This window comes from Ptiloglossa arizonensis, unplaced genomic scaffold (genome assembly GCF_051014685.1).
Source record: "Ptiloglossa arizonensis isolate GNS036 unplaced genomic scaffold, iyPtiAriz1_principal scaffold0969, whole genome shotgun sequence".
In the NCBI taxonomy this organism is placed as follows: domain Eukaryota; kingdom Metazoa; phylum Arthropoda; class Insecta; order Hymenoptera; family Colletidae; genus Ptiloglossa; species Ptiloglossa arizonensis.
Genome location: NW_027479339.1, coordinates 1 through 22,855, shown reverse-complemented (window position 1 = coordinate 22,855; position 22,855 = coordinate 1). Strand labels below are relative to the sequence as shown.

Below are 22,855 nucleotides of genomic sequence, written 5' to 3'. Positions count from 1 at the left end.
TTACAAGATTGAAGGACTTATAAAATTATATTTATAAGTTTTATTTATTTTACAAGATTGAAGGACTTATAAAATTATATTTAAGTGTATATGCACGTAAAATTTTGAATTTTTTAAAGAATTATAATTATTAATGAATATAGTTATTATTATGAATAATTATAATTTTATTAAAATTAAAAAAATTGAAGCTTTAAAAATTTAAATTTATTAAAAAAATGTAAAAAAACTTAAATTTTGTAAAAAATTGATTTTTAATTATTTTTTATAAAAAAATAAGTTAATTTTTATATATTTTTTAAAAAAAATAATTAATTTAAATTATAGAAGAAGAATTTATTTTTAAAAAGTTAAAGTATAAATTTAATTGTTATGTATATATATATATATATTGTAATTAAGAGTAATAAGTAAAATGTATGATTAAATTGAATATTAAATATATTTTATTTAATATTCACCTTTATTAATATATAAATCATTTATTCAATAAATATTAATAATTTTATAAAAATAATATTTTATAAATATTTTTATGTTTATAGAGATAATTATTTTTTAAATTTAAATAGATATAATTAATTATTATTTAAATAATGATAGAGTAATTTTAATTTTTATAATATAAAATTAAATTTACTTTAATTATTCAAATTAATTTTTTAATATCCGAGGACATTGAATCTACTATTATTTTTTAAACCCTCATGTGTCAATTAATCTCGATGTATTAATTTATTATTGAATATGTTATTGAATAAGCATCGGCTTAAGATTGAGATATGACCTGCACGTCATGGAATCTCAATCATTAACAGCCACGGTACATTATTCGATCAGATGGCTTATAAATAATTAACTATTTGAGGAATTTAACCCCTGCATTAAGATTAACTTTATATAATCATAATTATTTTTTAAAAATTTAATTATTAATAATTAAATAATTAATTTTATTAATTAATTTAATTATATATTTACCTAATTAATTAGATATTTTATTTTTTTTTAAAAAAAAAATATCGAATTAATGTAATTAGGAAAATATGTAATTATTTATATAATATAATTATGCGATATTATCAACTAGATATAATATCTAGTTGATAAGAAAAGGTTAATTTAATATAAATAATTATTTTATTTTCCATAAATAATTATATTCTACCTATATCTAAATAATGGTATTATGTAAATTATTTATATATATATAAATAATTATATATTACCTATATTTAGATAATGGTATTATGTAAATTATTTATATATATATATATAATTATATATATATTTGGGTGTAAAGGTTTAATTGATTAATTAAATTATTAATATACATTAGGGTATGAATACATATTAATATTTATATATATATATAAATATATTATATATAAATATATAATTTATAAGTTTTATTTTTCTTATAAGAAAAATAGAACTTATAAAATTATATTTATAAGTTTTATTTATCTTATAAGATTGAAGGACTTATAAAATTATATTTATAGGTTTTATTTATCTTATAAGATTGAAGGACTTATAAAATTATATTTATAAGTTTTATTTATCTTATAAGATTGAAGGACTTATAAAATTATATTTATAAGTTTTATTTATCTTATAAGATTGAAGGACTTATAAAATTATATTTATAAGTTTTATTTATCTTATAAGATTGAAGGACTTATAAAATTATATTTATAAGTTTTATTTATCTTATAAGATTGAAGGACTTATAAAATTATATTTATAAGTTTTATTTATCTTATAAGATTGAAGGACTTATAAAATTATATTTATAAGTTTTATTTATCTTATAAGATTGAAGGACTTATAAAATTATATTTAAGTGTATATGTACGTAAAATTTTGAATTTTATTAAAATTAAAAAAATTGAAGCTTTAAAAATTTAAATTTATTAAAAAAATGTAAAAAAACTTAAATTTTGTAAAAAATTGATTTTTAATTATTTTTTATAAAAAAATAAGTTAATTTTTATACATTTTTTAAAAAAAAATAATTAATTTAAATTATAGAAGAAGAATTTATTTTTAAAAAGTTAAAGTATAAATTTAATTGTTATGTATATATATATATATATTGTAATTAAGAGTAATAAGTAAAATGTATGATTAAATTGAATATTAAATATATTTTATTTAATATTCACCTTTATTAATATATAAATCATTTATTCAATAAATATTAATAATTTTATAAAAATAATATTTTATAAATATTTTTATGTTTATAGAGATAATTATTTTTTAAATTTAAATAGATATAATTAATTATTATTTAAATAATGATAGAGTAATTTTAATTTTTATAATATAAAATTAAATTTACTTTAATTATTCAAATTAATTTTTTAATATCCGAGGACATTGAATCTACTATTATTTTTTAAACCCTCATGTGTCAATTAATCTCGATGTATTAATTTATTATTGAATATGTTATTGAATAAGCATCGGCTTAAGATTGAGATATGACCTGCACGTCATGGAATCTCAATCATTAACAGCCACGGTACATTATTCGATCAGATGGCTTATAAATAATTAACTATTTGAGGAATTTAACCCCTGCATTAAGATTAACTTTATATAATCATAATTATTTTTTAAAAATTTAATTATTAATAATTAAATAATTAATTTTATTAATTAATTTAATTATATATTTACCTAATTAATTAGATATTTTATTTTTTTTTAAAAAAAAAATATCGAATTAATGTAATTAGGAAAATATGTAATTATTTATATAATATAATTATGCGATATTATCAACTAGATATAATATCTAGTTGATAAGAAAAGGTTAATTTAATATAAATAATTATTTTATTTTCCATAAATAATTATATTCTACCTATATCTAAATAATGGTATTATGTAAATTATTTATATATATATAAATAATTATATATTACCTATATTTAGATAATGGTATTATGTAAATTATTTATATATATATATATAATTATATATATATTTGGGTGTAAAGGTTTAATTGATTAATTAAATTATTAATATACATTAGGGTATGAATACATATTAATATTTATATATATATATAAATATATTATATATAAATATATAATTTATAAGTTTTATTTTTCTTATAAGAAAAATAGAACTTATAAAATTATATTTATAAGTTTTATTTATCTTATAAGATTGAAGGACTTATAAAATTATATTTATAAGTTTTATTTATCTTATAAGATTGAAGGACTTATAAAATTATATTTATAAGTTTTATTTATCTTATAAGATTGAAGGACTTATAAAATTATATTTATAAGTTTTATTTATCTTATAAGATTGAAGGACTTATAAAATTATATTTATAAGTTTTATTTATCTTATAAGATTGAAGGACTTATAAAATTATATTTATAAGTTTTATTTATCTTATAAGATTGAAGGACTTATAAAATTATATTTATAAGTTTTATTTATCTTATAAGATTGAAGGACTTATAAAATTATATTTATAAGTTTTATTTATCTTATAAGATTGAAGGACTTATAAAATTATATTTATAAGTTTTATTTATCTTATAAGATTGAAGGACTTATAAAATTATATTTAAGTGTATATGTACGTAAAATTTTGAATTTTATTAAAATTAAAAAAATTGAAGCTTTAAAAATTTAAATTTATTAAAAAAATGTAAAAAAACTTAAATTTTGTAAAAAATTGATTTTTAATTATTTTTTATAAAAAAATAAGTTAATTTTTATACATTTTTTAAAAAAAAATAATTAATTTAAATTATAGAAGAAGAATTTATTTTTAAAAAGTTAAAGTATAAATTTAATTGTTATGTATATATATATATATATTGTAATTAAGAGTAATAAGTAAAATGTATGATTAAATTGAATATTAAATATATTTTATTTAATATTCACCTTTATTAATATATAAATCATTTATTCAATAAATATTAATAATTTTATAAAAATAATATTTTATAAATATTTTTATGTTTATAGAGATAATTATTTTTTAAATTTAAATAGATATAATTAATTATTATTTAAATAATGATAGAGTAATTTTAATTTTTATAATATAAAATTAAATTTACTTTAATTATTCAAATTAATTTTTTAATATCCGAGGACATTGAATCTACTATTATTTTTTAAACCCTCATGTGTCAATTAATCTCGATGTATTAATTTATTATTGAATATGTTATTGAATAAGCATCGGCTTAAGATTGAGATATGACCTGCACGTCATGGAATCTCAATCATTAACAGCCACGGTACATTATTCGATCAGATGGCTTATAAATAATTAACTATTTGAGGAATTTAACCCCTGCATTAAGATTAACTTTATATAATCATAATTATTTTTTAAAAATTTAATTATTAATAATTAAATAATTAATTTTATTAATTAATTTAATTATATATTTACCTAATTAATTAGATATTTTATTTTTTTTTAAAAAAAAAATATCGAATTAATGTAATTAGGAAAATATGTAATTATTTATATAATATAATTATGCGATATTATCAACTAGATATAATATCTAGTTGATAAGAAAAGGTTAATTTAATATAAATAATTATTTTATTTTCCATAAATAATTATATTCTACCTATATCTAAATAATGGTATTATGTAAATTATTTATATATATATAAATAATTATATATTACCTATATTTAGATAATGGTATTATGTAAATTATTTATATATATATATATAATTATATATATATTTGGGTGTAAAGGTTTAATTGATTAATTAAATTATTAATATACATTAGGGTATGAATACATATTAATATTTATATATATATATAAATATATTATATATAAATATATAATTTATAAGTTTTATTTTTCTTATAAGAAAAATAGAACTTATAAAATTATATTTATAAGTTTTATTTATCTTATAAGATTGAAGGACTTATAAAATTATATTTATAAGTTTTATTTATCTTATAAGATTGAAGGACTTATAAAATTATATTTATAAGTTTTATTTATCTTATAAGATTGAAGGACTTATAAAATTATATTTATAAGTTTTATTTATCTTATAAGATTGAAGGACTTATAAAATTATATTTATAAGTTTTATTTATCTTATAAGATTGAAGGACTTATAAAATTATATTTATAAGTTTTATTTATCTTATAAGATTGAAGGACTTATAAAATTATATTTATAAGTTTTATTTATCTTATAAGATTGAAGGACTTATAAAATTATATTTATAAGTTTTATTTATCTTATAAGATTGAAGGACTTATAAAATTATATTTATAAGTTTTATTTATCTTATAAGATTGAAGGACTTATAAAATTATATTTATAAGTTTTATTTATCTTATAAGATTGAAGGACTTATAAAATTATATTTAAGTGTATATGTACGTAAAATTTTGAATTTTATTAAAATTAAAAAAATTGAAGCTTTAAAAATTTAAATTTATTAAAAAAATGTAAAAAAACTTAAATTTTGTAAAAAATTGATTTTTAATTATTTTTTATAAAAAAATAAGTTAATTTTTATACATTTTTTAAAAAAAAATAATTAATTTAAATTATAGAAGAAGAATTTATTTTTAAAAAGTTAAAGTATAAATTTAATTGTTATGTATATATATATATATATTGTAATTAAGAGTAATAAGTAAAATGTATGATTAAATTGAATATTAAATATATTTTATTTAATATTCACCTTTATTAATATATAAATCATTTATTCAATAAATATTAATAATTTTATAAAAATAATATTTTATAAATATTTTTATGTTTATAGAGATAATTATTTTTTAAATTTAAATAGATATAATTAATTATTATTTAAATAATGATAGAGTAATTTTAATTTTTATAATATAAAATTAAATTTACTTTAATTATTCAAATTAATTTTTTAATATCCGAGGACATTGAATCTACTATTATTTTTTAAACCCTCATGTGTCAATTAATCTCGATGTATTAATTTATTATTGAATATGTTATTGAATAAGCATCGGCTTAAGATTGAGATATGACCTGCACGTCATGGAATCTCAATCATTAACAGCCAACAAGAAGGATAGTGAAAACCCCGTAAATAGGAGGGGGGGGGGACATTATTCGATCAGATGGCTTATAAATAATTAACTATTTGAGGAATTTAACCCCTGCATTAAGATTAACTTTATATAATCATAATTATTTTTTAAAAATTTAATTATTAATAATTAAATAATTAATTTTATTAATTAATTTAATTATATATTTACCTAATTAATTAGATATTTTATTTTTTTTTAAAAAAAAAATATCGAATTAATGTAATTAGGAAAATATGTAATTATTTATATAATATAATTATGCGATATTATCAACTAGATATAATATCTAGTTGATAAGAAAAGGTTAATTTAATATAAATAATTATTTTATTTTCCATAAATAATTATATTCTACCTATATCTAAATAATGGTATTATGTAAATTATTTATATATATATAAATAATTATATATTACCTATATTTAGATAATGGTATTATGTAAATTATTTATATATATATATATAATTATATATATATTTGGGTGTAAAGGTTTAATTGATTAATTAAATTATTAATATACATTAGGGTATGAATACATATTAATATTTATATATATATATAAATATATTATATATAAATATATAATTTATAAGTTTTATTTTTCTTATAAGAAAAATAGAACTTATAAAATTATATTTATAAGTTTTATTTATCTTATAAGATTGAAGGACTTATAAAATTATATTTATAAGTTTTATTTATCTTATAAGATTGAAGGACTTATAAAATTATATTTATAAGTTTTATTTATCTTATAAGATTGAAGGACTTATAAAATTATATTTATAAGTTTTATTTATCTTATAAGATTGAAGGACTTATAAAATTATATTTATAAGTTTTATTTATCTTATAAGATTGAAGGACTTATAAAATTATATTTATAAGTTTTATTTATCTTATAAGATTGAAGGACTTATAAAATTATATTTATAAGTTTTATTTATCTTATAAGATTGAAGGACTTATAAAATTATATTTATAAGTTTTATTTATCTTATAAGATTGAAGGACTTATAAAATTATATTTATAAGTTTTATTTATCTTATAAGATTGAAGGACTTATAAAATTATATTTATAAGTTTTATTTATCTTATAAGATTGAAGGACTTATAAAATTATATTTAAGTGTATATGTACGTAAAATTTTGAATTTTATTAAAATTAAAAAAATTGAAGCTTTAAAAATTTAAATTTATTAAAAAAATGTAAAAAAACTTAAATTTTGTAAAAAATTGATTTTTAATTATTTTTTATAAAAAAATAAGTTAATTTTTATACATTTTTTAAAAAAAAATAATTAATTTAAATTATAGAAGAAGAATTTATTTTTAAAAAGTTAAAGTATAAATTTAATTGTTATGTATATATATATATATATTGTAATTAAGAGTAATAAGTAAAATGTATGATTAAATTGAATATTAAATATATTTTATTTAATATTCACCTTTATTAATATATAAATCATTTATTCAATAAATATTAATAATTTTATAAAAATAATGTTTTATAAATATTTTTATGTTTATAGAGATAATTATTTTTTAAATTTAAATAGATATAATTAATTATTATTTAAATAATGATAGAGTAATTTTAATTTTTATAATATAAAATTAAATTTACTTTAATTATTCAAATTAATTTTTTAATATCCGAGGACATTGAATCTACTATTATTTTTTAAACCCTCATGTGTCAATTAATCTCGATGTATTAATTTATTATTGAATATGTTATTGAATAAGCATCGGCTTAAGATTGAGATATGACCTGCACGTCATGGAATCTCAATCATTAACAGCCACGGTACATTATTCGATCAGATGGCTTATAAATAATTAACTATTTGAGGAATTTAACCCCTGCATTAAGATTAACTTTATATAATCATAATTATTTTTTAAAAATTTAATTATTAATAATTAAATAATTAATTTTATTAATTAATTTAATTATATATTTACCTAATTAATTAGATATTTTATTTTTTTTTAAAAAAAAAATATCGAATTAATGTAATTAGGAAAATATGTAATTATTTATATAATATAATTATGCGATATTATCAACTAGATATAATATCTAGTTGATAAGAAAAGGTTAATTTAATATAAATAATTATTTTATTTTCCATAAATAATTATATTCTACCTATATCTAAATAATGGTATTATGTAAATTATTTATATATATATAAATAATTATATATTACCTATATTTAGATAATGGTATTATGTAAATTATTTATATATATATATATAATTATATATATATTTGGGTGTAAAGGTTTAATTGATTAATTAAATTATTAATATACATTAGGGTATGAATACATATTAATATTTATATATATATATAAATATATTATATAAAATTATATTTATAAGTTTTATTTATCTTATAAGATTGAAGGACTTATAAAATTATATTTATAAGTTTTATTTATCTTATAAGATTGAAGGACTTATAAAATTATATTTATAAGTTTTATTTATCTTATAAGATTGAAGGACTTATAAAATTATATTTATAAGTTTTATTTATCTTATAAGATTGAAGGACTTATAAAATTATATTTATAAGTTTTATTTATCTTATAAGATTGAAGGACTTATAAAATTATATTTATAAGTTTTATTTATCTTATAAGATTGAAGGACTTATAAAATTATATTTAAGTGTATATGTACGTAAAATTTTGAATTTTATTAAAATTAAAAAAATTGAAGCTTTAAAAATTTAAATTTATTAAAAAAATGTAAAAAAACTTAAATTTTGTAAAAAATTGATTTTTAATTATTTTTTATAAAAAAATAAGTTAATTTTTATACATTTTTTAAAAAAAAATAATTAATTTAAATTATAGAAGAAGAATTTATTTTTAAAAAGTTAAAGTATAAATTTAATTGTTATGTATATATATATATATATTGTAATTAAGAGTAATAAGTAAAATGTATGATTAAATTGAATATTAAATATATTTTATTTAATATTCACCTTTATTAATATATAAATCATTTATTCAATAAATATTAATAATTTTATAAAAATAATATTTTATAAATATTTTTATGTTTATAGAGATAATTATTTTTTAAATTTAAATAGATATAATTAATTATTATTTAAATAATGATAGAGTAATTTTAATTTTTATAATATAAAATTAAATTTACTTTAATTATTCAAATTAATTTTTTAATATCCGAGGACATTGAATCTACTATTATTTTTTAAACCCTCATGTGTCAATTAATCTCGATGTATTAATTTATTATTGAATATGTTATTGAATAAGCATCGGCTTAAGATTGAGATATGACCTGCACGTCATGGAATCTCAATCATTAACAGCCACGGTACATTATTCGATCAGATGGCTTATAAATAATTAACTATTTGAGGAATTTAACCCCTGCATTAAGATTAACTTTATATAATCATAATTATTTTTTAAAAATTTAATTATTAATAATTAAATAATTAATTTTATTAATTAATTTAATTATATATTTACCTAATTAATTAGATATTTTATTTTTTTTTAAAAAAAAAATATCGAATTAATGTAATTAGGAAAATATGTAATTATTTATATAATATAATTATGCGATATTATCAACTAGATATAATATCTAGTTGATAAGAAAAGGTTAATTTAATATAAATAATTATTTTATTTTCCATAAATAATTATATTCTACCTATATCTAAATAATGGTATTATGTAAATTATTTATATATATATAAATAATTATATATTACCTATATTTAGATAATGGTATTATGTAAATTATTTATATATATATATATAATTATATATATATTTGGGTGTAAAGGTTTAATTGATTAATTAAATTATTAATATACATTAGGGTATGAATACATATTAATATTTATATATATATATAAATATATTATATATAAATATATAATTTATAAGTTTTATTTTTCTTATAAGAAAAATAGAACTTATAAAATTATATTTATAAGTTTTATTTATCTTATAAGATTGAAGGACTTATAAAATTATATTTATAAGTTTTATTTATTTGGTTTGTATTATTGTAATTAAAAATATAAATTTTTTGAAATGAAATGAATTGAAAATTGAATTAATAATAAAAATAAATTGAAATTTATATGTAAATTTGTGGAAAATTATAAAGGGTGTAAAAATTTTAGTTTAAGGAAAATATTTTTTTTACAAAAAAAAGATTGATTATTTATTAAAATTTTAATTAATTTAATTTTGGTTTGAAAATTAATTTTTTTAATGAATTTTATATAAATTTTTAGGTTAGAATTTACTGAATGTTTTAAAAATTTAAAAATTAATATTAGATATAAATGTAAATTTTATCTAAAAATTAAAATAAAGTAAGGATAAATTTAGTGCCAGCAATCGCGGTTATACTAAACTTGCGAATTAATTTAAATTAATTTAAATGAATTAATAAAATTAAAAATTTAATAAAAATAGTTAATTTATGGTGAAATATGATTAATTAATAAATTAAAATTAAATTTTATAGATTTTATAAAATTTAAGGATAAACTAGGATTAGATACCCTATTATAAAATTGAGATAAAATAATTGATAAGTAAATGTGAATCATTTAAAATTAAAATTTTTGGCGGCTAATTAAATTTTTAGAGGGACTTGTATTTTAATAGATAATCCACTATAAGATAAACTTAAATGAAATGTTTATATATTGTTGTTTTTAGGATATAAGAAATAATTATATTTAGGATATTAGTTATAAATAAATAAAAGGAATTCAAATCAAAATGTAGCTTATTTAAGAATTTATGAGTCTTATTAAATGTAATTTTTAAAAAATAAATTTTAATATTTATAAATAAAGAATTTAAAAGTAATAATTTTAAATTTAAAATTGTGAATTAATATATAATTAGTGTACAAATCGCCCGTCAATTTCATTAATGGTGGAGTAAGTCGTAACAAAGTAAAAGTATTGGAAAATGTTTTTAGTAAAAATTTAAATATTTAATTATTTTGTAGATAATTATTGTTAATTGCGGTTAAAAATTTAAATTAATTAAATAAATAGGGTTGAATGAATTTATTTTAAATGTATATATTATATTAATAAAAGTAATTAAAAATTTGTTATGTTGTAATATTTTGTTAGAATAAATAAAATATTTTATAAATAAAGTATTGTAAAAGAATTTTTTAAAATATGAAGAATAAAATAATTTTTTTACCTTTTGTATCAGGGTTTATTTAAATAAATTTATAAATAATAAATATCTCGAAAATAAAGGAGTTAATTAGTTATATATTTTTATATTGCATAATAATTTTTAATAATTAATTAGAAGTGATATGTTAGTCGAATTTATTGATATCTAGTTATTTTTGAAATGAATTTAATTCATATATTTATAATAATTATTTAAAATTTATAATTTTAGAGTTTATAAATATAAATAAATTATGGGGTGATCTTTAATTTAAAATTATTTATTAAAAATATAATATATTTGTTATATTTATGTTCATAAAATTTGTTTTTAAAGTTGAAAATTTAATAATTTGTAAAGTTTAATATATTGATTTAATTTTAAAATGATAATTTTTAAAAAATAGTTTTTTAAAATTATGGAAAAATAGTTATAATGATAAAATTAGTAGTTAATGTATGGTAATGATTATAAGTATATATATATATATATATATATATAAGGAATTTGGCAAATATAATACCCACCTGTTTAACAAAAACATGTCTTTTTGAATATAATTTAAAGTCGGCTCTGCCCTATGAATTATTTAATGGCTGCAGTATATTGACTGTACAAAGGTAGCATAATCAATAGTTTTTTAATTGAAAACTTGTATGAAAGAGTTGATGAGGTATTTTCTGTCTCATATATATATGATAAATTTAAATATTAAGTGAAAATTCTTAGTTTAAATTATGGGACGAGAAGACCCTATAGAATTTTATAAGTTTAAATTATATTTATAAATTTTATGAATTTTATTTAAATTTATTTTGTTGGGGAAATAATTAAATTTAATAAATTTTAATTTTTAAAATCAATAATTATTGTTTTATATGAATAGATATTTAGTTAAAAATAAAGAAAAAATTACCTTAGGGATAACAGCGTAATATTTTTGGATAGATCATATTGATAAAAATGATTGCGACCTCGATGTTGAATTAAGATAAAATTTAAATGCAGGAGTTTAAGTATTAAGTCTGTTCGACTTTTTATATCTTACATGATTTGAGTTCAGATCGGTGTAAGCCAGATCGGTTTCTATCTATAATTAAATTTTATATATTTGTACGAAAGGACCATATATTTTAAATAATTTATTTAAATTAAATAAATTAATTTAAATTATTTAAGCAAATTAGTGCATTAAATTTAGAATTTAATTAAATATATGTTATTATATAGATAATAATTAATTCAAGATTTATTTATTTAATTTATAATTTAATTTTTTATTTAATTATAATGGTTATAGTTTTAGTAAGTGTTGCATTTTTGTCAATTTTGGAGCGTAAGTTATTAGGATATATTCAATATCGTAAAGGCCCGATAAAAGTTGGTTATTTAGGGTTGTTGCAACCATTTAGTGATATAATTAAATTAATTTTTAAAGAAATGTTTTATTTGGAAAAAATTAATTATTGTATTTATATTATTAGTCCAGTAAGAGTTTTAGTTTTATCTTTTATATTGTGAATATTAATTCCTATGGTGGGTGAAGTAATTTTTTTAGAATTTGATTTTATGATTATATTAAGTTTATTAAGAGTTGGAGTTTATCCTGTTATATTGATAGGGTGATCTTCTAATAGAAATTATTCATTATTGGGGGCAATTCGTTCAGTTGCTCAGTCTATTTCTTATGAGGTAAGGTTATTTTTAATATTGTTTGTTTTAATAATATTTATTGAAAGATATTCATTTATTGATTTGGTAAAATTTCAAAAAGGAGTGAGATTTTTTTGAATGTTAATACCTTTGTATTTAATGTTAATAATAAATTTATTGATTGAGTTAAATCGTACACCTTTTGATTTAATTGAGGGTGAAAGAGAGTTAGTGTCAGGATTTAACACTGAATATTTTAGAAGTTTATTTGTATTGATTTTTATATCTGAGTATATAAATATTATATTTATAAGATTTATAGTTAGTTTAATATTTTTTGGGGGGTATTATTATTCAGTAATATTTAAGTTTATCTATATTTTTCATATATGTTTAATGATTTGAATTCGAGGGGTTTTACCTCGAATTCGATATGATAATTTAATGAGAATGTGTTGAAAAAGATTTTTATCTTTATCTTTAATTTATATTTTATTTGTTTTTGGGGTTAAAGATTTATTAGGGACTGTAATTTAGTATGAAAATATTAAAATTAATAGAAAATATTATTTCTAATTTATATTTTCAAAATATATGCTTTTAGCTTATTAATTATTTATTAAAAAATTTTAGTAATTGTTTGTCTCACAATAAATTTATAAAAGGAGTAGTGATGAAATATATGAAATATATTCTTGAGGTAATTTTGTTTAAAGTTGTAAATGGGTATTCAATTGGTTGAGCTCCTAATCATGTTAGTAAAATAAATAGATTAATAAATGTTCAAAATATAATTTGATTAATTGGATAAAATTTTCTTGATGATACTAAATGAATTTGGTGTATAAGTGGTATAATTATTAAAATTAAAATTGAGAGAAGTAATATAATTACTCCTCCTAATTTATTAGGAATTCCTCGAAGAATTGAGTAAGCAAAGAGGAAGTACCATTCAGGTTTAATATGGATAGGAGTATTTATAGGATTTGCTTGAGTGAAATTATCTGGATCTCCAAGAAATAATGGAAATTTAATAATAATAATAAAATTTATAAAAATAAATATAATAAATCCTAATCTATCTTTGATAGAAAATAATGAGTGGAAAGAAATTTTGTAATAATTTCTGTTAAGACCTGTGGGATTATTTCTTCCAGTAGAATGAAGAAATATTAGGTGTAATATTATTATAGTTAGGATGACAAATGGGAGAATAAAATGAAGTGAATAAAATCGATTTAAGGTTGCATTATTAATTGAAAAACCTCCTCAGATTCATTGGACAATTCTTGTACCAATATAAGGAATTGCTGAAAGGAGATTAGTAATTACTGTAGCTCCTCAAAAAGATATTTGTCCTCATGGTAAAACATATCCTAAAAATGCTGTGGCTATTGATAAAAGATAAATAATTAATCCTATTATTCATACTTTAGTAAATTTAAATGAATGATAATAAATGCCTCGTCTAATGTGTATATATATGCATAAAAAATATATTGAAGCTCCATTTATATGAATAAAACGGATTAGCCATCCTCAATTTACATTTTTTATAATATGATTGATTCTTTCAAAAGCTAAGAAAATGTTTGGGCAATAATGTATTGATAGGAGGAGTCCTGAAATAATTTGAACTAAAAGATATAGACCTAGTAAGGATCCAAAGTTTCATCATATATTAATATTTATGGGAGTAGGTAATTTTATTAAAGAGTGATTAATTAAATTAATTAATTCATTGTTAAATTTATGGGATATTTTCATAATATTTGATTATGCGTAAAGGTATATTTTTTATCGTAGCGATATTTATTGATATTAATAAAATTAAAAATATGTAAATAATTGATGTAGTTGTTAATGTTAAGTAAGGAGTGTAAAAAATTTTAAAATCAAAATTAATTTTTGTTGATTCAATAGTTAAAGAAAATTTTGTAATATTAATAAGTCATCATATTGAGATAATTGATATAAATGTATAGATAAATTTGTTTAAATTGTATAATTTAAATTTTGTTTTGGCAATTAGTCTGGTAAAGTATAAAAATATAATTATTATTCCGCCAGTTAATGAAATAAAAATTATATAAATAAATAAGTTAATATTTAAGTATATGTATATAAATATTAAATTTGTAATTAAAAATAAGTTAAATGTTAATATATAAATTACAGGGTGAATTTTTTTTAGGTAAATAATTATTATTAGTAATATTATTGTAAGAATTATAGAAGTAAATATATAAAAAGAATTTATTTTTGTTATTATCATATTTCAAAAAATAATTTAAGAAAAATATTAATTTTGGAGATTAAATATATTAAAATTTTAATTTTTTTGAAAATTTTTATTAAGTTAAAGTAGTTTAATTTAAAACGTTAATTTTGTAAATTAGAATTATTTTTTAGTCTTTAATAAATTTAATAGAGTGGGGAGGTTTTTTAGGGAATAATTATTTATTTATATTATATATAATAGTTTTAATTTTATTATTTAAGTTTAAAGATTATTTTATAATAATATTAATTAGAATTGAATTTTTAATTGTTATAAATTTATTATTTATTTTTGTGTATGAGGTTAATAGAGAGAATAGATGAATTTTTTTGTATTATATAGTATTTTCGATTAGAGAAAGTGTGTATGGTTTATCTTTAATGATTAATTTTAATATAATTTATGGGAATCAAAAAGTTTATTTTATAAATATATTAGGGTATGAAAATATTTATATTTTATTCAATATTAATTTTAATTTTAACATTTATTAAACAAAATTTTAGTTATATTTTGAGTGTAAATTTGTTTATAATAACTTTAATATTTAATATTTTGTTTTCATATGATAGTTTTATTGAATGAAGAAGAATTTTATTTAATTCTTTGGGTTTGTGTTATTTAAATTTTATATTAGTTATATTAACTATTTGGATTTTTAGATTGGTGTTTTTAATTGTGTGTAATGATATTAAATGTTTTTTAGTAAGATTTATAATATTTATATTTTTAATATTTACATTTATTAGAATAAATTTAATAAGATTTTATTTTTATTTTGAAGCAAGGCTTTTATTAATTTTTATATTGATTATTTTTTGAGGGAAAAGTGAATTTCGTTTAATGTCTGGGTTTTATCTTATATATTATACTTTATTATTTTCATTACCTTTTATTTCTTTTATTTATTTATTAAAAGATGTTTTTAATAGGCTTGAATTTATAATAATAGAGTTAATTATAATAAAATTAAATATAATTTATTATGTTTATATAATAATAATATTTTTAGTTAAAATTCCATTGTATATATTTCATGGGTGGTTATTAAAAGCTCATGTTGAAGCTCCTGTTTATGGATCAATAATTTTAGCTTCAATTTTATTAAAATTAGGAACTTATGGGTTAGTACGAATATTAATAATTTTTGTATATAATTCAATTAAGTTTGGATTATATATTATTATATTTAGATTAATTGGTGGTATTATTTTAAGATTAGTTTGTATACGGCAAGTTGATTTAAAAATTATAGTAGCTTATTCGTCAGTAGTTCATATAAGATTATTGGTAGCAGGTATCTATAGATGTATAAAAGTTGGTTTGATTGGAAGATATGTATTGATAATTTCTCATGGATTGTGTTCATCTGGAATATTTTATATAGTAAATATAATTTATGAAAAAACAAATAGACGTTTATTATTAATTAATAAAGGGTTATTAAATTTATATTCATTAATAGGTTTAATGTGATTTTTACTTTGTGTTTCTAATAGTTCAGCTCCTATTTCTTTAAATTTAGTAGGAGAAGTATTTTTATTAGTTAATTTAGTTAATTGATTAAAATTTTTAGTAGTTTTATTTATAGTTATATGTTTTTTAAATTTTATGTATTCTATATACATATTTATTTATATTTTTCATGGAAAAATTAATTATTTCAAAAGTTATAGAAGAAATCCTACTGTACTTAATTATGTAATAATTTTAATACATTGAATTCCTTTAAATTTTATATTTTTAAATATAATGTTATTTAGTAATTAAATTTAAATAGTTTATTAAAAATATTGATTTGTGGAGTCAAAGATATAGTAGAATTATTATTTTAAATTGTGAATTTTTTTTTATACAGATTTGTTTTAATATTTTTTAATAGAATAAGTTTTATATTTTTAAGTTTGTATTTTTATGTAATAAAAATTGATTTGTTTATAGAATGAGATTTAATAGTGTTGAATAGAATGAAATTTAATTTTTTAATTTATTTAGATTTTATAGGTTTGATATATTTGGGAGTGGTTTTATTAATTTCATCAATAATTTTAATTTATAGTGTTGGATATATAGAAGGTGACAAATATATTAATCGTTATAAGCATTTATTATTATTGTTTATTTTATCTATATGTATTATAATTATTAGACCTAGAATTTTAAGAATTTTAATTGGGTGAGATGGATTAGGTTTAATTTCATTTTGTTTAGTAATTTTTTATCAAAATTTTATTTCGATAAATTCAGGTATGTTAACAGTTTTGTGTAATCGAGTGGGTGATGTGTGTTTATTAATATTAATTAGTTTAACTTCGATTAGAGGATCTTGGGGTTATATATTAATAGATGAAATAAGGAATTTAATAATTTTAATATTGTTAATTTGTGGGATAACTAAAAGAGCTCAAATACCTTTTTCTTCTTGATTACCTGCAGCGATGACTGCGCCTACTCCTATTTCTTCTTTAGTTCATTCTTCGACTTTGGTTACAGCAGGAGTTTATTTATTAATTCGGTATAGAAAAATAATTATAATTAATAATATAAATTTTTATTTGACATTAATTTCTAGATTAACTATATTAATAGCGGGATTAATAGCAAATTTTGAATATGATCTTAAAAAGATTATTGCTTTTTCTACTTTAAGACAATTAGGATTTATATTAATAATTTTAAGGTTAGGGTATCGAGAGTTAGCTTTTTTTCATTTGGTTGTTCATGCTTTATTTAAATCAAATATATTTATATGTGCAGGAGATTTTATTCATAGAATAATAGGAAATCAAGATATTCGAAAGTATGGAGGGTTAGTTAAAATTTTTCCTTTAAAAAGAATAATTATAATTATATGTTTATTGAATTTAGCAGGATTTCCTTTTAGATCTGGATTTTATTCTAAGGACATATTTTTAGAATATTTTTTCGCAGAAAAATATAATTTAATTATAATAATGATTGTTTATATTTCTACATTTTTGACTATTTGTTATAGAATCCGATTAATTAAGTGAGTTTTATTTTGTAAAGAATTAAATTTTATAGCTTTAGTAAATTTAGGTAAAAATAGTTATATATTAAGAGTTATGATTGTGATATTATTATTTATATTTTTTTATGGATGAATATTTTTAAATATATTTATATGGGTGTATATTGTTCCTGTAGAGAGATTTGATAAGTATATAGTAATAAAATTATATTTTATTGGTTATTATTTGGGAGACATTTTTAGTGAAAGATTTAGTTTAAATTCTAATTTAGTTAAATTATTAAAATTTATTATAAGAATGTTTTATTTAAATTATTTGTTTAAAAATTCTTATAGTTATTTGTTTGATATAGTTTATAAATATGAAATTTGTGTAGAAAAAGGATGAGTTGAGTTAATTTATGGTTTAAATATTTTTTATTTAATAAAATTAAGAAAAGTTGTTGTAAGAGTAAAATTTAATATAATTAATATGATGGAGTGGTATATTTTATTAGTGGTAGGTATATATTTGTTAAATTTATATTTAAATAGCTTAAAAAGCATAATATTGAAAATATTAGGATAATACATATTTGTATTTTTAGATAGAAATAAGTTAAAAAGAATTTCTAACTCTTTTTTAATGAGTAGGATCATTTTATTTCTATTTAAAATTAAATAATTTAGATATAATTATTATTTTTATTAATTTTTAACAGCAAATTAAATGTTATAATTTAACTAATATCCAATTTATATAGTTTATAAAAATATTATATTTTCAATATAAAGATAAATTTATTATTTTATAATATATATATATATATATATATATATATATATATATATATGATTATTAATCAAGCTATTAATTGGAAATTAATTATATTATATTATACTATATATATACATATATATATATATATATATATATATATATATGTTTATTAATTAAATTATTAATTTGAAATTGATTATAATATATATATATATGATAAATAATCAATCTATTAATTCGAAATTAATTATATTATTTTATACTATATATATATATGTATATATATATAATTTAAATTAATTGGAAATTTTAATTCAATGAAATTATTAACAATAATTTACCTCAAGTTTTGGTTTCAATTAAAATATCATTTTAAAAAATTTATGTATCATTCTAATCAAAGGGTTAATAAAAGGATTCAGATAATAGAAATAAAAGTATAGAAAGTGGTTAAATTGTAAAATTTAATTAAAATAGAGATTATTGGAACAATTAGTATAATTTCAATATCAAAAATTAAAAAGATTAAAGCAATTAAATAAAAATTAATAGAGAATGGCAAGTGATTTTCTGATAATGGGTCAAATCCACATTCAAAAGGGGATATTTTTTCTCGGTTTTTAAAATTAATTATTGAAAATAAATGATTGATTAAAAAAATAATTGAGGGGATAATTAAAATAATTAATATTTTAATAGAAAAGTAAGTCATTTTAAATATATTTAATTAAATAAAAATTTAATTATAAATTAAATATAATTTTTATTATATTTATTAATATATTCATCAATAAATTATTAAATAAAGAAATAATCATACAACATCTACAAAGTGTCAGTATCAAATAGAGGCTGTAAAATTAAAATGACGGATAGATGAGAAATGATTTTTAGTTATTCGAATTAAGGAAATTAATAATATTAAACCTCCAATTAAAACATGTAAGCCATGGAATCCTGTAGATATATAAAAAATTGAACCAAAAATTCCGTCATTAATAGAAAATGAAGATTGTTTATATTCATTAAATTGAAGGTATATAAAAATTGCACTTAAAAGTCATGTATCTAAAAGATAAATTTCTCTATATAATTTATTTTTTATTAAAAGAAAGTTATGTCTTAGGGTCAATGTGAATCCGGAAGAAATTAAAATGATAGAATTTAATAAAGGGATGTCAAATGGGTTTAATATTTTAATTGATAAAGGAGGTCAGTTTATACCTAATTCAATTCTAGGAGAGATTGAGTTATGGATGTATGTTCAGAAAAATGAAATAAAAAAGAAAAGTTCAGAAATAATAAATAATAGTATACTTATTTTTATTAAAGAATGAACTGATTGGGAATGAAATCCTTGGAATGTTCTTTCTCGAATAATATCTCGTCATCATAGGGATAAGCAAATAATTAATATAAATATATTAATTATTAGTAATAAGAAAAGTTTTAGATTTGTGAATAAAATTAGTCTAATAAATAAATTTATAATATTTATTGAAGTAATTAAAGGTCATGGACTTGGAGTAACTATATGAAAAGGGTGAGAAAATATTTTCATAGTTTGATTCATTAAAATATAGAGTTAATAAAATAATAAATACATATATTTGGATTAATGAGACTGAGATTTCTAAGATAAATAATAAATTTTGAATTAAAATTGTAAAAGGGATTCATGTTAAGAATTTTCTGATAGTTGAACCTAATAAAGATAAAAGAAGATGGCCTGCTAGTATATTTGCTGTTAATCGAATTGTTAATGTTCAAGGTCGAATAATATTTCTAATTGTTTCAATTAATACTATAAAGTTTATAAGTATGAAAGGAGTATTTATTGGGACTAAATGAATAAATATTTTTTTAGTATTAATTATTCATCCGTAAATTATAAATCTAATTCATATAAATAATGACAAAGATAAATTAATTGATACATGTCTGGAGGGAGTAAAAATATAGGGGAATAATCCTAAAAAATTAAAAAATAAAATTATAAATATAAGTCTGTTAAATATTAGTAGATTTCTTGTAAAATTTTTTTTTGTTAAGATTTTAAATTCTGAATTTAAAAATTTTAAAAATAAGTTTCAAAATGTTTGATATCGTGAATTTAAAATTCAAAATTTTATTGGGATAAAAATAAATGGAAGAATTAATCTAAATCAGTTTAATGATAAATTATTTCTTGTACATGGGTCAAAAATAGAAAATAAATTTGGTATCATATTATTTATCATTTATTTGATCAAGGGTTTGAAAAAATTTTTTTTTTAGGGGATGATTTAATTATTTTATTTATATTATTAAAATATATGGTTGTAAGTATTAATAGTAAGAGAAGTAAAATAACTAAGTATAAGCATGTTCATTGAATGGGTATTATTTGTGGTATAAAATATATATATATATATATATATATATATATTTTCATAATAAAGTTTAAATTTCATTTGACTAAAAATCAAATTTATAATAATTTTATTTTGATAAAAATATTATTTTTAATAATTTTAAAATGACAATTTAATGTTATGGAATTTAACTAATTTTTATTTAAAAGTATCATTAGAGGTAATTTTTACCATAATTTGATTTAAAAAATCAATTCTTTTATCAGACATCTAATGACATTTAATTATTTAAGGTAAAATTAATTTTGGTTATTGATTCAATTAATAAAATTGGGGTAATTTGTTCTTTCAACAACGATTGGTATAAATCTATGATTAGCTCCGCAAATTTCAGAGCATTGGCCGAAAAATACTCCAGGTCGATTAGTAATTAAATTTATTTGGTTAATTCGACCAGGGATTGAATCTATTTTTAGACCTAGAGAAGGGACAGTTCATGAGTGAATTACGTCATTTGATGTTGTAAGTATACGAATTGGTGTATTTGAAGGAATAATTATTCGATTATCGACGTCTAAAAGACGAAAAATATAAATGTTATTTAAGTCTTTGTCTATATAAGAATCAAAATTTAAGTTATTGAATTCTGGATATTCATAAGATCAATATCATTGATGACCAATTGATTTAATTGTTAAATAAATAGGTGTTCATAATTCATCAATAAAATATAAAGTTTTTAAGGAAGGAATTGCAATTACTCCTAAAATAATTATAGGTAATAAAGTTCAAATAATTTCAATATGATGATTTTTTAAAAGGAATCGATTAATAAATTTATTTGAGAGAATGTCTAGTATAATTATTAAAGTTAAGGAAGAAATTATAATTAATATAATTATAGTAAAATTATGGAAAAGATTTAAATTGTCGGCGTAAGGAGAGTTTGGGTCTTGGAAATTAATTATTTTTCAATGAGACATTTTTAATAAAAATATTAAATTTTATAAATGAATCTTAAATTCATTGCACTAATCTGCCATATTAAAATTTATTTTTAATAATTAAGGGTATAGTAAGGAATGAATGATCTTTTGGTGGAAAAGTTTGTAGTCATTCGAGAGATGATTGATTAAATTTAAATATAGTAAGACGTTTAGCTAAAAATCTTTCTAAAATAATAAATAAAAGTAAAATTATTCTTATAAATGAGATTATTGATCCAATGGATGATATTAAATTTCAACAGTAGTAAGAATCTGGATAGTCTGAATAACGACGAGGTATTCCTATTATACCTAAAAAGTGTTGAGGGAAAAAAGTTATATTGACACCAATAAATATTATATAAAATTGAGTTTTTAAATAAAATCGATTTAATGAAAGTCCTGTGAATAAAGGGAATCAATGAATTAGTGAAGCAATAATTGAAAATACTGCACCTATTGATAGTACATAATGAAAATGA

General features: G+C 16.5%; 3 protein-coding genes and 3 pseudogenes across 3 annotated transcripts; 3 read left to right on the top strand and 3 right to left on the bottom strand.

Annotated features, from left to right (window-relative positions):
* Positions 1 to 11,782: 11,782 nt before the first annotated feature.
* LOC143154672 (NADH-ubiquinone oxidoreductase chain 1-like) lies at positions 11,783 to 13,508 on the top strand. The gene is given in 3 exon segments (XM_076326630.1): positions 11,783 to 11,808; positions 11,851 to 11,959; positions 12,578 to 13,508. Coding segments are annotated over 3 exon segments (1,017 nt in total). The 3' UTR covers positions 13,460 to 13,508.
* A 90-nt stretch (positions 13,509 to 13,598) lies between these two features.
* LOC143154671 (cytochrome b-like) lies at positions 13,599 to 15,249 on the bottom strand (annotated as a pseudogene).
* Positions 15,250 to 15,897: 648 nt separating this feature from the next.
* Positions 15,898 to 16,871, top strand: LOC143154670 (NADH-ubiquinone oxidoreductase chain 4-like). Its single transcript, XM_076326629.1, has one exon. The coding sequence runs from the start codon at positions 16,125 to 16,127 to the stop codon at positions 16,755 to 16,757; it is 633 nt and encodes a 210-aa protein (XP_076182744.1). The 5' UTR covers positions 15,898 to 16,124; the 3' UTR covers positions 16,758 to 16,871.
* A 272-nt stretch (positions 16,872 to 17,143) lies between these two features.
* Positions 17,144 to 18,803, top strand: LOC143154681 (NADH-ubiquinone oxidoreductase chain 5-like). Its single transcript, XM_076326633.1, has one exon. The coding sequence runs from the start codon at positions 17,720 to 17,722 to the stop codon at positions 18,293 to 18,295; it is 576 nt and encodes a 191-aa protein (XP_076182748.1). The 5' UTR covers positions 17,144 to 17,719; the 3' UTR covers positions 18,296 to 18,803.
* Positions 18,804 to 19,820: 1,017 nt separating this feature from the next.
* LOC143154680 (cytochrome c oxidase subunit 3 pseudogene) lies at positions 19,821 to 20,594 on the bottom strand (annotated as a pseudogene).
* A 1,069-nt stretch (positions 20,595 to 21,663) lies between these two features.
* LOC143154679 (cytochrome c oxidase subunit 2-like) lies at positions 21,664 to 22,370 on the bottom strand (annotated as a pseudogene).
* Positions 22,371 to 22,855: the final 485 nt, after the last annotated feature.